General features: G+C 35.4%; 1 protein-coding gene across 1 annotated transcript in view; it reads left to right on the top strand.

Annotated features, from left to right (window-relative positions):
- TNNI3K (TNNI3 interacting kinase) overlaps positions 1 to 22,699 on the top strand; it is a 314,577-nt gene that overhangs the window by 38,816 nt on the left and 253,062 nt on the right. Inside the window, exon 5 of the mRNA XM_028102541.2 lies at positions 7,641 to 7,751. Coding sequence (XP_027958342.1) covers positions 7,641 to 7,751 — 111 coding nt within the window. The remainder of the gene's footprint in view (positions 1 to 7,640; positions 7,752 to 22,699) is intronic.

The following is a 22,699-nucleotide window of genomic DNA, read 5'->3' as shown; positions in this document are numbered from 1 at the left end:
GATCTGAGTGGTGTATCTCTACATCTGCCAAACAATGGGAAATACTCAGTATTTTATATTAAATGAAAAAGGGAGATTATTTATCTCTATATGTAGTATAGCTCAATTGTGTACATAATAATTAATAACAAAAATTATGTGTCAAGCATTATGCAAAATGCATTACATCATTTGATTTAATCCTCACAACTCTGTGAGATTGACACTATTATGATCTCCATTGTATAGAAAAAAAAACCCATAGCTTAAGAATTTAGGGAACATGTCTCAAATGTAGGAAGTGGCCGTTAGAATGCAAACACAAGTACTTTGCGGTGCTAGTCTGTGCTCGTATCTAGTTTCATGAAGGTCCACACCTGAGAAAAAGAATGGAAGGAAATAAATGAATAATTGATAATAGTGATTATATGGTGGTACTACAGATTATAAATTGTTATTTATTCCTTTATTCTGTTTTCTACATTTTCTACTATGACATGTGCTAGTCATCTGTTAAAGCATAACGAATTACCCCAAACTTAGTCCTCTAATACGGCAGTCATTTTATTATTCTTAGGGATTTTCAGTTCAGAAATTCAGACAAGATGCAGCAGGGATGGCCTGATTCTGCTAGACTGTATTTAGGGCCTCAGCTGAGAAGACATAAATGACTAGGGTACTTCATCAACCAGGGAATTGGAATCCCCTGGAGGCTTCACATATCTGGTGCCTGGGCTGGAATGACTGTAAGTCTAGCTTTAGCTGTGTCATGTGAGGGGAAAGCTTGTATATGATATGCAGCTTCTCTGTGTGGCCTGGGATTCCTTACAGCCTGGCTGCCTCAAGTTAGTCAGACTTCTTACATGGTAGCTAATAGCTTCAAGAACAGGTTTTCCAGAAAATAGAAGGAAGATATGTGGCTTTTTATGACCTAGCCTTAGAGGAAACATAGTTTATTTCTACCACACTCTTTTGATCAGAACCCACCTGGATTCAAGGGGAAAGGCCACAAATTTCACATCTATATGGGAAGATTATAAATGAATTAGTGTTGTGTTTTAAAATCTCCAAAGGACATATTTCCATAATTAGAAGAAAGTAAATTTTAAACATTAAAAATTCCCAGTTTAGTTTTCGTTCTGAAATAGAATTAGCAAAAAACAACACAAAAAAGTGTGTGTGTGTGTGTGTGTGTGTGTGTGTGTGTGTATTTAATTATGAGCTTTGGTGGTAGAGAATCTAAGCTCCCTGACACTAATGGTTGCTTATCTTGGCTTTATCCATAGTAACAATCACAGAGCTAAGAAGAGGCAAGATATTAGATTCTGTGTTACATTTTAATGCATAGTACAAAGTTGGAGTTGCTAACATTACAAGAAATTTTTCCCATTTACATAAATCTTTAGAAGTCTGTTGTATCTCAAATCCTGTTTTTTCAAGGATTTGCTGGACATATTTTTTATCCAAGCCTTACTCTACCACACACAGATTTTCTTTTGTTTAAGAATAAATAGCATACAGGGGCTCCTGGGTGGCACAGTTGATTAAGCATCAGACTCTTGGTTTCGGCTCAGGTCATGATCTCAGGGTCATGAAATCAAACCCCACCTCTGGCTCTGCACTGAGCACAGAGTCCGCTTAAGACTCTCCCTCTCCCTTGGCCCCTCGCCTCCCAACTCTTGCTCAATCTTTAAAATTAATTAATTAATTAGTATTGTACACATAATGCATAACAGAGGCTTATTTCCCCACACTTTAGAATGCTTCTGTGTAAAATCTTTAAAAAAATTTTTGCCTTTAGATACTTGTTATATATTATAGAGTGCAAACAATAAGATCAACTTTGTCATATTTAAAATTTACCCATGTTATTATTTTATATGAATGATTTTTCCCCCTGGGAGGTGTGTGTCATATTGCTGACTTTTAAAATAATTCCATTAGAACACAATACTTCTGCAGAGCAGGAAGAAAATATTTGGGACTCGTCAGTTAAATGCAACAAAATACAGCAAAAGTATATCCTCTCTTTGATATTGGAACTAAGGAAGGATCAGCTAAAGCACCATGGATCATCAAACATGAAGCATGGACTTTAGAGTCAAACACACCTGATTTTGTATCTAGCTACAACACTTACAAACTACTTAAGGTTCTACAAGTACTTTAAATTCTTTGAGTCTGACTGCTATCAGCCATGATAGGGATAATAGTCTTTTTCTCACAGGTAAGTTGTAAGGCTTGAAGAGATGATGTCAATAAAACATTTTACATGGTATTTAGCCCATAGTAAGCAATTTTTAAGTAGCAATGATAGCTTTGTTACATTCTCTTTAGCATAGCTTGGGAATATAAAAGTTCTATCTTTATAGTATTTAGTAAAAAAAAAAATTAGGTCAATCAGAGATCAACTTGAGAAATCTAACCAAGTTATGAAAGGATAATTGAGTACTTCAAACTGACCTCAACATTTGACTATTCTGAAGAAATCATGACATACTTTCTCTTACATTACACAAATTTTGACTAAATAAGAGAAAAAATAAAGATAGTTGAGAAAAGGATGGATGTGCATTTACTAGAATTTGCCTGATAAATATTTCATCTATTGCATTATTTTACATGTAGTTATTTTAATATAGCCTAGTACAGTGCTTGTCATAAGATAGACATTCACTAACAAATATTTGTCAAATTAAAGAGTATCCATCTTTCTATGGATTTGTACAAGTTCTTCATATATATACAAACCACTTGTCAGTGTTATATATTGTGAATATTTCTCCAATTTGTCATTTATCTTATTGTATTTTTAATACTTTTATTTGCTTAAGTTTATCATGTTTCCCTCTATTTTAAAAAGGGATTTTGTGCTTAAAAAGACTTTCTCCATTTCCCTGCATTTAAATGCCTATCCATCTGCAGGAGAAAATGTTTTAAGGTGATGTCTTTTTCATTTACCTCAGAGACTTTAGCCCTCACCATTTAAAAATAAAAGTTATTGATGAGGTTGGAGTTAACTCCTGTGAATTGTTTTTGTTTTGTTTTGTTTTGCTTTGTTTTTTTTCTGGAGGAAGCAGAACAGGTAGACATTTCCTGTTTCCAGTACTGCTTCAGAGTTTTCCTATGTTTTAATACTTTGATTCAGTGGGTAACTAATGAAGCAGAAGTAAAGTTGTAGGGAGGATGCAAGGGCAAAGGAGAAACAGGAGTTAGATTATGGAGTCAGTTCACTTTCTTATTTGGAAGTTTTCACTGAGGACCAAACTAAACCCCAGTCTTCTATGTCCGATGGCAGTAAGTTTATTGAGTATTATTTTGCCAGGTACCTTACAAATACTTTAAATGTATTATCACATCAGTTGTGAATGCACAGTTTGTATATGTATCACATCAGGACATACAGTTACTGTCCCCTTTATTTATAACCAAGGAACTTAGTATAAAGGGGTTATGTAACTTGCCCCAGCTGACAATCATTAGCAGAGCTGGTGTTCTAACTACAGAGTAATTCTAGTACCCGCAGTCTTAACCCTAAGGATCTCATGTAAGTATCTCAAACTTGACAGGTGAAAAATAAAATATTTTATTTCTACCTCAAAAACTGCTTCTTCCTGATTCTTCCCTAGCTCTGTATCATGTCATTTTCCTGCTAGCTATTGCACTTGGAAAAAATTCAAACACCAAATACCATGGCCTACAAGGCCCTATAAGATCAGGGGTCTTAGACCTCATCTTGAACATTACTTTTCCTTTTATTTTTAATTAACATATAATGTATTATTTGTTTCAGGGGTACAGGTCTGTGATTCCTCAGTCTTACACAATTCACAGCGCTCACCATAACACATACCCTCCCCAATGTCCATCACCCAGCCACCCCATCCCTCCTGCCTCCCTCCACTCCAGCAACCCTCAGTTTGTTTCCTGAGATTAAGAGTCTCTTATGGTTTGTCTCCCTCTCTGGTTTCGTCTTGTTTCTTTCTTTTTTTTTTTTTAAGATTTTTTACTTTTTTATTTAACAGAGAGAGAGAGTACAAGCTGGCGGAGTGTCAGGCAAAGGGAGAGGGAGAAGCAGGCTCCCTGCTCAGCAGGGAGCCCGATGTGGGGCTCAATCCCAGGACCCCGGGATCATGAACTGAGCTGAAGGCAGACACTTAACTGTCTGAGCCACCCAGGCGCCCCTGGTTTCGTCTTGTTTCATTTTTCCCTGCCTTCCCCTATGATCCTCTGTCTTGTTTCTCAAATTCCTCATATCAGTGAGATCATATGATAATTGTCTTTCTCTGACTTGACTTATTTCGCTTAGCATAATACCCCGTAGTTCCATCCATGTTGTTGCAAATGGCAAGATTTCATTTTGATGGCTGCATAATATTCATTCCATTTGTGTGTGTGTGTGTGTGTGTGTGTGTGTGTGTGTGTATCCACCACATCTTCTTTATCCATTCATCTGTTGATGGACATCTAGGCTCTTTTCATAGTTTGGCTATAGTAGACATTGCTGCTATAAACATTGGGGTGCAGGTGCCCCTTCGGATCCCTACATTTGTATCTTTGGGGTAAATAACCAGTAGTGCAATTGCTGGGTCATAGGGTAGCTCTATTTCTAACGTCTTGAGAAACCTCCATACTGTTTTCCAGAGTGGCTACACCAGGTTGCATTCCCACCAACAGTGTAGGAGGGTTCCCCTTTCTCCACAGCCGACAGAGTGGGAAAAGATATTTGCAAATGACATATCAGATAAAGGGCTAGTATCCAAAATCTATAAAGAACTTATCAAACTCAACACCCAAAGAACAAATATTCCTTTCTTTATTTTTAACCTACTCAACACTGGCCTTCAAGCATACTAAGTTTATTTCCATCTTAAGAAATTATGTGTTTCACACTTAGCTGCTACCTGATCTTCAGTGGCCATCCTTGAAATTGTGACTTGGATTTCTCCTTTTTGGTATTTACTATTTATCTCAAAGTGTACCTTCTCAGAGAAGTGAAGCATTCCCTGACTACTCAGTTTAAAGTAGCCACTTTATCATTTGCTAGTTTTCCTTCATTGGTACTTTACGATACTGTATATAATATTTTTTATTTATTTTTATTTATTTATTTTTATTTATTTATTTTAGAGAGGAGAGAGCATGTGCATGGGGGGGAGGGGCAGAGGGAGAGGGACAGGAGAGAGAGAATCCCAAGCAGACTCCCCGTTGAACATGTAGCCTGATGGGGAGCTCAGTCCCAGGACCCTGAGATCATGACCTGAGCCAAAAGCAAGAGTTGGTTGCTCAACCTACTGAGCCACCGAGGTTCCCTTCTTATTTATTTTATGTCTCTCCTCTTACTGTGTATACAGTACAAATGTAAGCTCCATGAAAGCAGAATTTTAACTGTCTTACCCAATGCCATGTTCCCTCTGCTCAGAACAGTGTTTCACATACCATATATGCTATAAGTTTGTTAAGTATTTGAAAGTTTTATTGAAAAAGAGAATAATGTCATCAAAACTGTGTATAAGAATATTTATTTAGTAGCAGTATGGAGGCTGGACTGCGGTGGGAAAAGGCTTAATCACGGAGACTAGTGAGAAGACTGTAAAATGGAGGGTGATATTAGAAATAAGAAAAAATGTAGGAAGTACTAATGACTTAGATCCAACAGAATTCTGAAACTGATTGAGTTGAAGGACTCAAAGACATTTGAAACAAGAAAATGTCATTAATATGAATAAGAAATACTAGGCGATTTTATACTGGGGAAATTATGAATGGAATTTGCAAGAGCAATTTTGAATTTTGAATTTGAGATGCCATTGATAGGCAGGATGTATGGAATTTGGACTTAGAGGGATTTGGGCTAAAGATGAAGCTATCTGATTGTATAAGAATTGCCAAAGGTGGCATTTGGAATGAGAAAGTGGCTTGAAGCTAAACTCACTTTTTGAAGGCAGACAGAAGCAAAGAGGAGGCAAGAAGAAAGAGATCATCTGACTATAGACAGACAGGAAGAGAATTGACACTGGATTTGGTAAACAAGGTTACCTTCTGAAACTGAGGAGGTGATTTCAGGACCATGGTGAGTCCTTCTGTCTTAGGTGGAAGAAACTAGCATGGCAATTTCTCTTGATAATATAAGGCAAGCACAAAGGGAGAAGAGATGGTGTGAGAAAGAGCAAAATTCAATGTGTAAGGAGTATTGTGAACTCAGTTGGGATTTATGTAAGATTTGGGTATACATAGCTAGAGATTACTGAAGAAATGAGATCACAGCTGTCAGCAGTGAGTGTCAATAACTTTTTATGGAAACTTGGAAAATGAAGGCAAGGATAAAGATAAAATTAGCTTAGCTTTAGTGGAAAAAAAAAAGAATGGAGAAAATGCAGGTCTATATCTGAACAGAAGGAGCCAATGGAATAGTAGAGGAACACAAAATCTTTAACTTATTTAGTAGAACAGGTGTGCAGAGTAGAAAATTTGGAAACTATAACATTAATTTTGCTATTTAGAATTCTTTACCAAAGTTTTTTCACTTTTTTATAACTTCTTTTTTATAACCTTCAATTATGTGTAACAGGATTAAGAAATCAAACTTTTTTTTTAAATGAGAGGATTTTCTTCACCAACAGTATTTGAAATAATATGTTTATGGATAAGTGCAATGACCTATCTCATGAAGACTTGACTTTCTTGCCACAGACTGTGTTTGAGTTGTTGGTGGGCCAAGTATTAAAGAAGTTATGGTTTGAATTCTTACTTTGAGAGAGAGGATCAAACATGAAGACTGTTCTTTGCATTCCCTTCCAATTGTGGGGTATTATGAATATGTGACCTTCCATATCACTCTTTTGAGTGTTCTGACTTACAAAATAAGGTATATAATAGTATTTTTTTCATAGGCAATTTAGAGAAATACTTATTTTTTATTTTATTTTTTTATTAAGCATTTTTAAAGCGCTACCATGTACCAGGTTTAAATAAGTTAATGCATATGAAAAGTTAATTACATAATAAAAATTCAGTGAATGTAAATTGCTCTTAGTATTGTGAAAAGTTCCCTGTCTTTCTAAGGACAGAGATACACTGCAAATAATAGTACAAGGAAAGTAAGGATCACTTTGGCCATTGCATAAATTATTCTAATTCAAAGGCCTAAATATTACTTCAAAACATTTTCACTGTTAAAATGAGTTAAGAAAGACACTACTGATTAATTATGTATAGGGCCATGACACTATGTGTCTTTAATGTGTACAGGAACCATGACACATATGTAGAGAAGAAGCAATTACTGAATTACCAGGAAATAGTCCACTGCAGTCAGTCCAATCATGCAGTTGCCAGGGAAAGCACATTTTTCGGAGTGACCTACACATAAGACTGAGTTGAGTTTGCAAGAGCCTCACCATAGGTAATGTCCTTTCTATCTTTTATGGTCAAGTGGTAGAGGATTGATTGAAACTGAATAGCCTTGTCATTTGTTCCTACGTTTCAAGCATTTGAGAGCTGCTCTCTGCTGTCTCATGTGCTCTTATACCAGAAATCACACTTAGGTTTTCTTTGAGCGCCTAAACTGGCTGACAGTCAGGGAATCAATATATCCTGTTGCACAGTGCCCAAACCTGCTATTAGTAGAAAAGTAACACTAAAGATGTGTTTCTTTACAGGACAGTGCAGAATTGATCACTTCTCTGCTTCACAGTGGAGCTGACATACAGCAGGTTGGGTATGGTGGCCTCACTGCCCTCCATATTGCTACAATAGCTGGTCACCTGGAGGTAAGTCTCACCTTGGTCACCTGTGAAAACAAACCTAGCTCTTTTGATTCTTGTTCTGAACTATTTTCAAAGGCTGGCTTTTCAGATTCTAGGAGTTGGCTTATTTTTTAGCTACTTGAATACATACATTTATTTTGAGGATCAAGTTAAGCTATATAAATGCTCTTTTGATAGTTAATGCAGGCTGTTTTGTAACAATATAATCAAACATCAATTAATATAAAGATGGCTGGATACACACGGGCTTTATAGAAGTGATTAAAAGCATAGATTTTGGAGTCAGGCAATCACTTACTGTGTTTACCTCAAACAAATTATTGTCATCTCTGTTTTCTTCATTTATGAAATAGAAATTATAATAGGTTTATTGTAATGATTAAATTAGATAATCCATATAAAGCACTTTGCAGATTGCCTCATGTAGATTAAGGACTCAGTGAAAGATCATTCTTTCATTCATTCGCTTGTGTATTATTTGATTTATTAAGCATCTGTTGTGCCACAGATAGTGTTCTAGTTCTGAGGTGAGAGTAGCAAAAAAATAGGCAAAACTCCATTTTCTTGGAATTTAGTTGTAGAGAATGAGATAGACAATAAAGAAAAGAAAACATAATGTCAGTTAGTAGTAAGTACTAGAAAAATAATAAAACACGTTAAAATGAAAAGAGTAGAGAAGTGGGCACCATTTAAAATAAACTATATAGTAAAACTGTATATAAAATATATGTGATAACACATGCAAAGACCCTGTGGCAGAAAAGAATTAGTTGTGTTTCAGGGACACAAGTAAACCAAAGTTATTAGTGTGGTGTGAGCTAGAGATAGAGTGATGGAGATGAGGTCGGGTGGATGGTTACAAACAAGATCACAAAGTGCTTTTAAACACCAAGGGAAGGACTCTGGATCTTGTCTTAGATTTAATTACTAAAATATTAATTTTATACATACAAAGCATTTTATATTATTTATTTAATCTACTCACAAATCCTCATGAAATAGTTTTTAATGTCACTGCCATTTGATAGATATAAAACCATGGCTCTTCTATAGTCATTGTCTTTAGATATTGCAAAGCCATTGAGAAAAAGAGCCATGTCTGGAATCCTGGTCAGTTTACTCAAAATCTCATGATTTTCACACTGTAGTATTAGTGATAAACACAATATCTTTATTATTAAATAGTTATCTAGTTCTCCCTTTTAGTCATGTTACAAGTTAAATTGTACTTTCTTTGCTAACACACACACACACACACACACACGCCAACTGTGAGCAAGTAGAGCTGCATATAAAATCATATATAAAACCTATAAAATGGGTTTGATCCACTTCCCTTAACAGAGTCACTTTATTTTTTTTAAGATTTTTTTATTTATTTATTCATGAGAGACAGAGGGAGAGAGAGAGGGAGAAGGAGAGAGAGAGAGAGAAGCAGAGGGAGAAGCAGGCTCCCAAGGAGCAGAGAGCCCGATGCGGGACTTGATCCCAGGACTCTGGGATCATGACCTGAGCCGAAGGCAGACGCTTAACCATCTGAGCCACCCAGGTGCCCAACAGAGTCACTTTAAAGCGCTCTTACATTCAATAAATATTAACATATCTCATTGAGAGCAAAATAGTTTCCTTCATGCTGACATTTCCACCCTTTACTATATCTTATTTCTCCCCCCAAAATAGATCTTTTGGTGAGATTCACTGTAAATATAAATGAATCTGTTATAAAGGGCAAATTTCATTAGAATCACCTAAATATCAGTGTTTTCCAAAAAAGAAAACAACTGAGGCCAGTGATAAAGTAAATGGAAGGTAAACATTAAGAAGTCTGCATGGAAGAATTGGCAAGGTAGACGTTCAGTTCCAGCGAGATATGTTCAACCTCTTAATTCAGTGGTGGGGAGGGGAATGGCAGAATATGTTTTGCAAAACAAAATCCTTTTTGTCTACTGCTGAGCTGATTACATTTGTAAGGGATAGACTTACAAGTTTCAAAAGTAAGGTGGTGAAGAGCTTGGTCTCTTCATTTCCTATTCAAATACTCTTTTTTTGCTTTGTAAATCATAGTGTGGAAGGAAATATAATTCTACCAGCCTTAGGGCAAACTTTACCAAAATCATTCCAGATAGGTTTCTACTCTTGTCTTGCATTTCTTCATGGATTCTCCAACTTCCTTTATTAGCTGTTGTATAACATTTAGTGACTTTTATTGTCAATCACTGCTGGTGCATAAAACAGGTTTTATATACATTAACCTTTATTCTCTTCTTATCTAATGGACTAATTAAGGTACAAATCAGATAATAAAAGAAAATGATATTCAAAAAACCTACAAGCATCATATTCAAAATGCAAAATTATTTTCTTTGAATTATTTTTCCAAAGCTATTAATTGCAATACTCACTTTTAATATATTTTCTTCCCCCATATTCATTCATTCATTTAATAAATATTTTTGAACCTCTACTTTTTCCATAGCATAGTGCTAGAATATGGGAATGATATAAGAAAATATGACATACTTTTTTCTTCTAAAGACATTATAGTGTAGCTGGACACACAAAATTAATACACAGGAAAAATTATATAAACAATTCAAAAGTAAAATAGTACGGACGGAAGGGAAAAGAGTCAAAGATCAGAGTGACTTTGGTAACTAGGAACAATTAGAAACCTAGCAAGAAATAACAACACAAAGTGAGGAGTGTTAGGAATTCACTGGGAATAGAAATCAACGTGGACTGAAAGAGTTGGGGAAGGATTTATGAGAGAGGTTTTGAAATTGAGCTGAACTTTAAAGAGTAGTGAGAACTGGACAGAGAAGAGAGGAATCATGTCCAGATATGGTAAGAAGAATGAGCTGAACACATTTAGCGGAGAGTGAATATAATGCTAGATGAACAGATTGTGAAGAGTCCCTACAAGTAAATTTGGATGTTGGGAATGGACCAGACTAAGGAAACTGAGAATAAAAGTCCAAGGAGTTTAATTCAATTCAATAAGCAATTATTGTAGTTTATGATGTGTAACACACATGCCTAGATGGTGTGGTAGATAAAGAGATAAATAAAAGATGGAAATTCTTTTTTTAAATTTTATTATGTTATGTTAATCACCATATATTACATTATTAGTTTTTGAGGTAGTGTTCCATGATTCATTGTGTATACACCCAGTGCTCCATTCAGTACATGCCCTCTTTAATACCCATCACTAGGCTAACCCATCTCCCCAACCCCCTCCCCTCTAGAACCCTCAGTTTGTTTCTCAGAGTCCATAGTCTCTCATGGTTCATCTCCCCCTCCGATTTCCCCCCTTCATTTTTCCCTTCCTATTATCTTCTTCTTTTCTCTTTTTAACATATGATGTATTATTTGTTTCAGAGGTACAGGTCTGTGATTCAACAGTCTTACACAATTCACAGCGCTCACCATAGCACATACCCTCCCCAATGTCTATCACCCAGCCACCCCATCCCTCCCACCCCCCACCACTCTAGCAACCCTCAGTTTGTTTCCTGAGATTAAGAATTCCTCATATCAGTGAGATCATATGATACAAGTCTTTCTCTGATTGACTTATTTTGCTCAACATAATACCCTCCAGTTCCATCCATGTTGCAAATGGCAAGATTTCATTCCTTTTGATGGCTGCATAATATTCCATTGTATATATATATACCACATCTTCTTTATCCATTCATCTGTCGATGGACATCTTGGCTCTTTCCACAGTTTGGCTATTGTGGACATTGCTGCTATAAACATTGGGGTGCACGTACCCCTTCAGATCCCTACATTTGTATCTTTGGGGTAAATACCCAGTAGTGCAATTGCTGGGTCATAGGGCAGCTCTATTTTCAACTTTTTGAGGAACCTCCATACTATTTTCCAGAGTGGCTGCACCAGGTTGCATTCTCACCAACAGTGTAGGAGGGTTCCCCTTTCTCCGCATCCCTGCCAACATCTGTCGTTTCTTCACTTGTTAATTTTAGCCATTCTGACGGGTGTGAGGTGGTATCTCATTGAGGTTTTGATTTGGATTTCCCTGATGCCAAACGATGTTGAGCACTTTTTCATGTGTCTGTTGGCCATTTGGATGTCTTCTTTGCAGAAATGTCTGTTCATGTCTTCTGCCCATTTCTTGATTGGATCATTTGTTCTTTGGGTGTTGAGTTTGATAAGTTCTTTATAGATTTTGGATACTAGCCCTTTATCTGATATGTCATTTGCAAATATCTTCTCCCATTCTGTTGGTTGTCTTTTGCTTTTGTTGACTGTTTCTTTTACTGTGCAAAAGCTTTTTATCTTGATGAAGTCCCAGTGGTTCATTTTTGCCCTTGCTTCCCTTGCGTTTGGTGATGTTTCTAGGAAGAAGTTGCTATGGCTAAGGTCAAAGAGGTAGCTGCCTGTGTTCTCCTTTAGGATTTTGATGGACTCCTGTTGCACATTTAGGTCTTTCAACCATTTTGAGTTTCTTTTTGTGTGTGGTGTAAGGAAATGGTCCCGTTTCATTCTTCTGCATGTGGCTGTCCAATTTTCCCAACACCATTTGTTGAAGAGACTAGAAGACAGAAATTCTTGCTTTTTAAAGACACAGCCAATAGGATTTTTTCCCAACAGGAGATGACAAGCCACTGAGACTTTTTAAACAAGATAATGCCTGGAGATTTGATAAATAATGTATTGAAGAGGATTTCTTTGAACAAAGTGTTTAGAATGGATTCCAGAGTGATGATATGATGATTAAACAGAGAGATAAAAAGATTGGGTAACGGCATCAATTTGGAGGAGAAATCAATTAGCTCCAACATGTTGATCTACTGACAACATCCAAATTTCAAGTGGCAATATTCATTAATCATTTAGAAATACACAACTACCAGTCAATGGAGAAGTTGAAAATTATACGTGAAGTTGAAAATTATATGTGAAGAGATGATATTTGAAACCAAGATAGCTGAAAGTTATAAATTGAGCCTAATAGATAGTGAGGCACAGAGCCCCTATCCATAGAGACTTGAGAAATTACTGAACAGCCATCGAGGGACAAAGAAGGATTGGTCACAGTGATGTGAGGAAAACAAGGAGATTGTACTATTACAATAATTAGGAGTATAGAGAATTTCAGTAGATAAAGGATCCTGGGTATCAAATGTTGTAGAAAGTACCATGAGTACAATGAGATAAAATACATACAGTTTTTACTTATTATACCAAAAATTTAGATGCTGATTTCTCTCCTATTTTTCACTCTTGGTTAGCAGAGATGGTGGCAGTGGATCAGTGGGAGTTCCCTTTCATTAGTAGTCACCTTCTTTTATTGCCCACCTTTCTGTGTGCAACGACAACTGATGCTAAGTCTGACAGCCCTCTTTGCACATATCAAATTCAGAACTGCCATTAGTGTCTCAAGTGTGTTTGTCCTCCCATAATTGTGAATTCTATTATCAATTTTACAATAAAATTTACATTGACTAGGCAGCTGTCTCTTTCAATAATAGAAGAGAACATGTGCTGTGGCTTCCTAGACATGCTGATTGCAATTTGAGACTCAGATTTAGGCTTACTGTGCTTTGAAAAGGAGGCTAATAGTGCTTGTCCCAAGTCTCACTACTTCTCCCTGATTTATCCATCAGTACATGTGCATATGCTGCTTTATACAAGGCCCAAGATCCTGTCAGCAAACTCCAAAAATGCATGAAACCCTCTTCTCCCCTCTGCATCCAGGAGGCACATGTGTCATGTGCTCCTGCAACCGTGGAAAATGAAAAATAGTAGCTCATATTTGGTAGTGCTTGATTATTCACATGCATTTGTCATTTGGCTCTCCTGTTAGATAGCTACCATTATGCTTAGTTTATCAATGAGGAAACTAATGATTGGAGAAGTTAAATGACTTCCACAGGACCATTCAGACAATAAATAAATGAGATGAGTAGAACTCAAACCTGGTTATCTACTTCAAATCTGTAGTCTTGTAAATAAAAGAACAATTGTTCCTTTTTGACTCTTGTATGTGTTGCTAAAATAGGCTTACACCCATAAGGCACAAAAAACGTATTCAGAAAACAAAGCATAAACTGAATATCTTACTATCTAAAGCCCAGACATTGTTACATATACAATTTAAGCAACATTAATTGATTCAAGAATAACTTTATATGGTACTTAGTATATGGGCACCAAAACCCATGGATGTATAATGCATGTCTGTTAGCACACAACATACACATATATCACACACACACACATATCACACACACACACACACACACAAACATCCCCCAAGTGTAAAACACTTTATGCTTCGTCAAATAACTCTTGTAAAAGATGTTACACTTTGGTGTTTCATGCAGTAGTTTCTAAAGTTATCAGGAGACAAATCAATTATCTGTAGCTGTAGACAACTGTTTGAATAGCAGGCTGAAAAGCATGTCTGGGATGGCACAATATATAATGTATAAGGGTTGTGGAGTGTTTTATTTCCATAGAAAGTCACAGTTTCATATACACTTGGTGCAGGTGAGAGTATTATTTTAATAGTTGAATTTATTCTATCCTACCTTATCCTTTTTTCAGATTGTGAACACTTACCCAAACACTGCTTCAGAAATTCTTCCCAGTTATTTTGAAATTTATTTCTGATTTCAAGGAAATGCAATTGATGTTGTTCCAGTTCATTCTTAAGTAAATCATCTGTTTCAGGAGAGAGTTTTGTTTACCATGAAGCTTCTGACTCTCTCTAAGTTATTTCTTTTAAAATGGCTTTAGTTTTCTCCCCAAAGGCACAAACAAGTGAATGCTTGGAATTATAAAATGTGCTCTCTCCCTCTTTCTTTTTCTCTCTCTCTCTTAAAGAGATAGAGTGCTCAGGAGTTTTATAACTAAAAAGTATCAGATCTGCCTCCAGTCTAATGAATAGGCAGTGGTCCCTAATGAACTCCATTCTGAATTAGAAAAACAGAACCCTCTGTCATTTCACAGTGTGCGGCACCTTTGCCTTATCTCTGATGTCTCCCAAAATTTTGCAGGTGGAGAAATAAATCCTATATGAACATCATGGGCTACTACAATTCAGGTACAAAAAGCATAGCAAGGGCCAAAGATACCAATTAATGTACATTATTATAATTGTTCAAATATCACTCTAGTGAATGCCATTAATGATTGATAGGTATTCTAATTACCATTCATTTCTTTTAAGATCTTATTTAATTACTTCAGGCAGAGAGAGAGTGAGTGAGAGAGACCTTGAAGTGGGGGAGGGGGGCGGAGAGGCAGAGGGAGAAGCAGACTCCCCGCTGAACAGGGAGCTGACATGGGGCCAGATCCCAGGACCCTGGGATCATGACCTGAGCTGAAGACAGATGCTTAACAGACTGAGTCACCCAGGCGCCCCTCTAGTTATCATTCTTTGGCATGAACTCTAAACGTGGTCTGAATAGTCATTTGCAGATCTGTGATGCCAAAGTTTAATATACCTTCATATCAAATGGTTAAATCTGAAACTAAACCTTTATTATACGCATAGTCTTTGAGAACTGAGACCTGATTTAGAAACACCACATCTCCTGTGGCATTCAAAAGTGGTTTTCTCAGAAGTCAAAACTAAGAAGCTCTATGTCCTAATTACCAAATGTGCTCAGTATTACAGAATACTGTTTATTAAAGGCAAGGAGACAGTCTCCTACTGTCTAGGCTTTTGGTCTAGAGATTGAGACAGGATCATAGATTATATATCATAATCAGTCATTTTATGGTTTCAGAAGCAGTACCTTAACTGGTATCAATTGTAAGATTGATACAAGAGGACATTACCTTGAGTGTCACTTTTTTCGTACTCAAGTCTTTGCCATAGATTCAATTAGCTATTATTAAACCTTAAGTACTGCTTTGGGGGTGAGGCAAAAGAGCATAAGCAGGAAAAGCTTTATAGGCTAATAAAAATGTAAATGAAGTGTTCATCAGCTTGCTACCATGGCAAATGATGAAAGAAACATTACCTAAGAAATTAGATTCAAAGATTATTGCTAATCAAATCAAACTGAATGAGAAATCCCTTTGTAAACATTCAGCGTTTTGTGTGAATTTGCCTCTCTATGCCAACCCTTCTGTGCACTGAATTTGATTCCAAGATCCTAGGTACTCCATACATTTTTTTTTAAAAAGGATGGATAGATAGAGATAAGATAGATATATAACATGATTTATATATATCACATATTTATATATAAATCATGCTATGCAAGGTATCAGCTAGGCAGAAATAATCTCTGGGCTAGATATCTGTGACAGTTGATAAGAAACAGCTATAGATTTTGATGCATGTGCACTTAACCTTCTTTTTCAATGCCATATTCCCTACCAGAAATTTGAAGGCTGAGTTATGAATCAAGGTTTCTACAGCTTCCTTAAGTCACATCCCCAGAGTTTCAGAACCTCTAAGCCCCTTCTGTCCCAGGATGGCAGGAAATTGCTATTCTTTTTCCCCTCAATTAGGAATACATGCGAAGACCAAAATTTTCCACCTGTTCTTTAAATACAGTAATAAAGTAGATGGTGAGTCCTACCTACTTTCCCTCAGGGATGATCCATTCTGGGATGGTATTTAGGGAGTAGAGCCCTTTAAGTATTTTAACTTTTCTGAACATTGTGTAAGCTATTTTCCCTGTAAGTTCCCTTTGGTGGATCTCCAAAGAAACTTTAGAAAGTTTCTGAGGTTCTGGTAGTGGGAGTGAGAGGCTAGAGCCCCGACAAGTGGCTCTCAACAGCTGCCCTCTGTCATAGCATCTCTCTTCTGAGGTGTCCCTCAAAGGTACTCGGCACCTCTGCTTCTTATCACTTGTTCTTCCACAACTGAATATCAGACTAATATAGCCATTATAAAGCATGGAACTATTAAGGAAGTCACACAAAGGTTTCTGGAGTTGCTCTGAGATACAATTCAAGTGTAACTACTTGAAGTTATCTTTAACCTTTCTGCCTTTTACTTTTTTCTGTGCCCTGAAGCAGGCTACTAGCTCCCTCAGTTCTGGACTGAGCTGTCTTATAATTACTGCAGATTTCCACATCTGAGAAAGATCCTGGCAAGAATTTAAGAATCATTTTTATAATTCTCTCCTGAAAGGTATACATTGAGCTATCCAGAAGATTTGGGGAAAAATTCCAAATTAAATAAGAGAAAGGGCAATGGATGCAAATCTTTTGTCTGGAGCAATCAAAGATATTACTGGTAGTGGTCAATATGTTCCTTCATTCTGTCATTCATACTGTCATTATCTTACTCTATATTCCTACCATCATTATCTTACCAGACTTCCTGCAATAGTATTCTGTCTTGTAAGGCCTGTCTTCCAGTCTTTTATAGTCTACTTTATCCTAAACACGCCTGAAATTTTGCCAGATTCTCTAACACATGGCTTTGGTAAAGTCATTCCTCTAACCAAGAAACTTGCTGACTCCAAAATACACCCAGCAGGGGATTAAGTGGTAGTGATCCAGTTCTCCTACCTTTTCAGCCATGGGTTTTCATGCTTTTCATTTACAACCCACACTCTAAATTAAATTAAGTGTTATGCATTTATATTCCCTATGCTTTTTATCACACTACAGTCTCTTTATAGTTTGCCTCTCCCATCCATCCTCAAAGTTCAGCTGAAATGCCACCTTCATGAAATTGCTGGGTTCCTCTAGCTTGAGGTGTTTTCATATTTCTAACAACCAATTGTAATTTATCTATACCTTTCTTATAGCATTTGACACTGCTTGTTTTGGAAACATGGTTTTATTTTATTATTTTATTATATATTTTTCTTGAGCATAGGAACTGCATGTTTAAAACCTTTATAGCTCTTGCAGATTCCAGTGTTGTGCTTTTGCATCTAGTAGGTTTTTAATAATTGTTCGATGAATGACTAAATTAATGATTATTCACGTGTTCTTTTACAAATCACACAGAATGAAGAAAATGATTTCTCCTCTCAGTAAATGCACAAGAGATTATAAAGATACCTTTAATAAGGAAAGTTTCTTACAAAATCACAAGCAATTTTCATGAATAGCTTCATAAAAATTACTCTTACAAAATCTATAAAATGAAGGATACAGCCTATATAAACAAAAATAATGACTTTTTGTTTTTAAAATTTTCTGTCTGCCCATGCAATATATCTTTTTTAAAGTTTTCATTTATTTATTTATTTTTACATGTTAACATTATCTTTATTATTTTAAGTTAAAACAAATTTTTAAAATAATCAAATAGAGTTTCATTTAAGCTAGAACTCTCATTTTTCTTCTCCTAACATCACCCTAACATTTGTGGAATTCTGTATGCTTTTATTTTTTAAAGTTTTTATTTATATTCCAGTTAACTAATACAATGTAATAATGGTTTCAGGTGTACAATTTAGTGATTCAACACTTCCATACAGTACCCAATGCTCATCACAATAAGTGCACTGCCATTTAAAATATAGAGGAGTTTGGACTCAATCTAATGAAGTTTGACCCCATCAAAAGAGAGTAACAGAGTTTAAATTATTCTACTCTACAGAAAAGAAGTCCAACATACCCATAAGGGAGCATCATTAGTCTTTTAGATCTGCATGTCTCTCTCTATGACTTGGCTGAATTTTCCTAATCTCCATTCTAATCAGTAATGTTGTCTCCAATCTCACGTGTGAATTGTGCTCTCTGGCATAAAATCAGTTACTGACTCACAGTCCTGTGCTATCACACAGCCTCAGTACTGATAGCTTGTGATTCATTTATGAACTGTCAAGATAAATGAAGATCTTCAGATTATTTATATCTGCTATTTTTCCCAGTAAACTTACACTTAGAGAATTACTATATGTCTAATCCCTCTCCAACTTGATTTTATATCTTTTAGCCTAATTGGTGGCCAAACTGAATATACAATTTTCACATTGATGATGCAAGAAGGGTGTAAATGTGTTGTTCCAATAAGGAACCTGTCCTGGTTTAGATGTTGGCACTCCCATCAGCAAGTGTGATAACGTAAATTGTTGAAAATAAGTTGTGGATTATTTGGGATTATTTTATTGATGTCTTATTGTTTCTATTAAGTAGTTGCTTCTAGCTTTCCTGGGTATCCCCAGGAAAGTGAAAATCTCCTGTGAATCAGGTGAATTTAGTAATTTTCAGCTAACTAAACACTCTTTAAGCACTCCCACATACGAAGATACTAGTATGGGGTTACAGAGATGTATAGGATGCATTCTTTTCTTGAGATACTTTGCCATTCTACACTTCCTTCTTTTTGGCAAGAGAACAAGTCTGACCCCACATTGGAACTTGTGGAATTGTTGAGATTATGTCTAATTTAGAAAACCAAATCTTTATTTATTTATTTTTAAAGATTTTATTTATTTATTTGTTTTTTTGTTTGTTTGTTTGTTTGTTTATCAGAGAGAGGGAGAGAGTGAGAGAAAGCCCAAGCAGGGGGAGCAGCAGGCAGAGGGAGAAGCAGGCTTTCCACTGAGCAATGAGCCCTATGTGGGACTAGATCCCGGGACCCTGGGATCATGGGTAACCAATTCTTTTAAATGAGATTTTGTTTTTCTGACATGGGCGTCTTTATTGTTTTTTTAATTTAAATTCAAATGAGAGTTTAAATAAAATTTGTAATTGAATAATATGAATAATAAATATACCTTTGGTGGGGTGCCTGGGTGGCTCAGTCGGTTGAACTTCCAGCTTGATTTCAGCTCAGGTCATGGTCTCAGGGTTGTGGGGTCAACACCCATGTTGGTCCCCATGCTCTGTGGGGATTCTGTCCCTCTCCCTCTGCTCCTCGCCCAGCGCACATGTGCACACATTCTCTCACTCTCTCTAAAATAAATAAATAAATAAATAATAAACAAACAAACAAACAAACAAATAAATAAATAAATAAATAAATTTACCTTTGGTGTACTGTTGTCAAAATTATGGTGAAAACTCTCTGTGTTTTAGGCCTTAAAATTTTGCCTATGTTATGACCCAGCAAATCACCTTCTAGAAATTGATTTTATGGAAATAATGGGAAATTGGATTGCAAGAATGCTCCTGTAAAACAAATAAGAAAAAAATCTAAATGTCCAGAAATATTGATTAAATCAAGCTGATCCATGGGTACAGTGGGATACTATGTATTCATTAAATATGGCATTGCACAAGTTTATACAGTTACATGGGAAGAGACTCACGAGGACTAATGAAACAATGATGTTATTTAAGTTTCATTTTACATTTAAGGTTCTTTTTTTCTTTTTAGTTTATCTTATTAGTATGCTGAATACATTTTCTTAAAAATATAACTTTACAAAATTGACCACACAGTTAATGGCTACACACTTCACCCTCATTGCTACCCAAAGGGAAGGTAACTGCTATTCACATTTTGATGGATATTCTTCCAGAGTTTTTCATATATATTTTTTCTTCAAAAATATAATCACAATAAATGCTCCTAAAGCCTTTTCTTATTTAAAACCTACTTGGGACAGCTTTCCAACTGTGCAACACATTCTTTGATTCTTTTATAAAAGTATTTTTATTGAAAAAAGTATGTGTACAAAAGGATATACATAAACATATATGAACTTCCTCATAAGAGCTTCATGTGAACTTTTGTTACTCTAGATTTATGAAAACTATTCTCTTGCTTTCCTTGATATTTTGTATATGTATGTGTATCTTTTTAATATCATGAATTATATTGTTTTGTTCTTAACATTTTTATGTTCTTGAATATTATATATATGGAAATACATATTTGTTGTGACATGTTTCTTTTGCTCAACATTAAATATGTAAGATCCATGTTAATTTGTGTAGCTGTGATTCATTTTTTCTTCCACTATTTATCCAGTTTATTCTTGATGAACATTTGAGTGATTTTAAATATTTTGCTATTATAGATAATGTTGTATGATAATATGTATATGTATTTCCTGGCATATTACCACAAGATACTCTCTAGGATATAAACCTAAGATTAGAATTGCTAGGTTATAGAATATGGGAATGTTCAAGGGATTGATCTAGTTGACAATCCCACTCAGTGTATAATTGACTGTATGATTGTTTTCTTGCTTCGTATCCTCACCAACAGTATAGTAGACACGTTTTTTCTCTCCAGCTGATAGGTATGGAATAGTATCACATTTTGGTTTTAATTTGTATTTATCAGCTTACTTATGAGATTGAACATTTCTCACATGTATGTGGCTCTCAGAAATACCTTTTTTAATGAGGTGCCTTTCTGTGTTTTTCTATTGAATGGTTAGTCTATTTTGATTCACAAAAATTATTTTCAATGTATTATGAATAATAATTTTTTTAGAGGGAGGGAAATCGAAAGAGAGAGAGAGATGGGGAGGGGCAGGGGGAGAGGGAGAGAGAGAATCTTAAGCAGGTTCCATACGCAGTACAGAGCCCAATGATGCAGGGTTCAATCTCACAAACCTGAGATCATGCCCTGAGCTGAAATCAAAGTTAGACACTTAACCAACAGAGCCACCCAGGTGCCCCATGAACAATAATTAAAAAGTAATAATTATGCACTTATTAAGAGCTTATTATATGCCAGGAAATGTTCTGAGCACATTGCGTAAATTTTCTTGTTTTAGCTAGGGGATAAACATCATTATTAATTTTGTTTTACAAATTAGGAGATTGAGATACAGAGAGGTTAAATAACTTGTCAAAGGTTATTTGTAGATCACAAAGCTAGTAAGTAAGTGATATTCTATCCTAGGTGGTTATGATCTTAACCACTGTTACTAAACTATCTCTCTTTTCTCCTTTATAGTTATATATGCTACAAATATCTTCTAATTTATAGTTAATGATTTCATATATTGTTTAAGAATCCCTGGGATTTTGTGAAGTTATTTTCTTATATTATCTTTTTAAAGTTTGATGGTCGTCTTTAATATTAAGTGTTTTAACCATCTAAAATTGATTCCAGTTTATGGTGTGAGGTCTGGGTCCACCTTCATTTTTTTCTATATTCAATTGTTTTGGCAACTGTTGCTGAAAAGCCTATTTTTTCCTTACTGATCTACAATACCAACTCTGTTATATATCAAATATTTAATTGTGATTCTGTTTCTAAATCTTTATTCTATTCAGTTGATCTATTTGAATATTTAAGGAACATTACCAGAGTGTCTTAATTACTAGCTACAGAAAAAGTCTTAGTCTATCTAAATATTCACTTATCACACAATGTTGCTCACAATATCCTCTTAATATTTTTAATTTTCAATAAATCAATATTGGTATGTTCTTTTTCATTCCTGATACTGGTTATTTTGGTCTCTTTTTACTTGTTAGTGTTATCAGAAGTTTAGTAAAGTTGGTTTTGTTGATTTTGTTCTCTTTTTCATTGATTTTTTGCTCTTACCTTTTCAATTTATTTTTTATTTTTATTGACACATAATTGACACACAATATCCTATCGGTATGATCTGGCACAAAAACAGACAGATAGATCACTGGAATAAGAATGTATAAAGAACTTACAGTTATACATTTTGGGTATTAACCCCTTATTGGATGTATGATTTGCATGCATCTTCTCCCATTCAATAGTTTACCTTTTCATTTTGTTGATGGTTTCCTTCACTGTACCTTAATAAGTTTTTAGTTTGATGTAATTCCATTTGTTTATTTGAACTTTTATTCCACTTGCCTGAGAAAACTGGTCCAAAGAAATATTGCTAAGACCAATATTTCTTACTTACAGAGCTTACTGCCTACTTTTTTGTTCTAGGGGTTTTATGATTTCACATCTTACATTTAAGTCTAATCCATTTTGAATTGATTTTTATATATGGTGTAAGGTAGTGGTCCTATTTTATTCTTTCAAATGTAGCTGTCCAGTTTTTCCAATACCATTTTTTGAAGAGATTAATTGACCATATATTTGTAGGCTTTTT

This window comes from Eumetopias jubatus, unplaced genomic scaffold (genome assembly GCF_037043125.1).
Source record: "Eumetopias jubatus isolate StellerSeaLion01/CBP00866 unplaced genomic scaffold, mEumJub1_p1.0 scaffold_4, whole genome shotgun sequence".
NCBI lineage: Eukaryota > Metazoa > Chordata > Mammalia > Carnivora > Otariidae > Eumetopias > Eumetopias jubatus.
The sequence above is the reverse complement of the archived record's forward strand: the minus strand, read 5'-3'. Positions and strand labels throughout refer to the sequence as shown.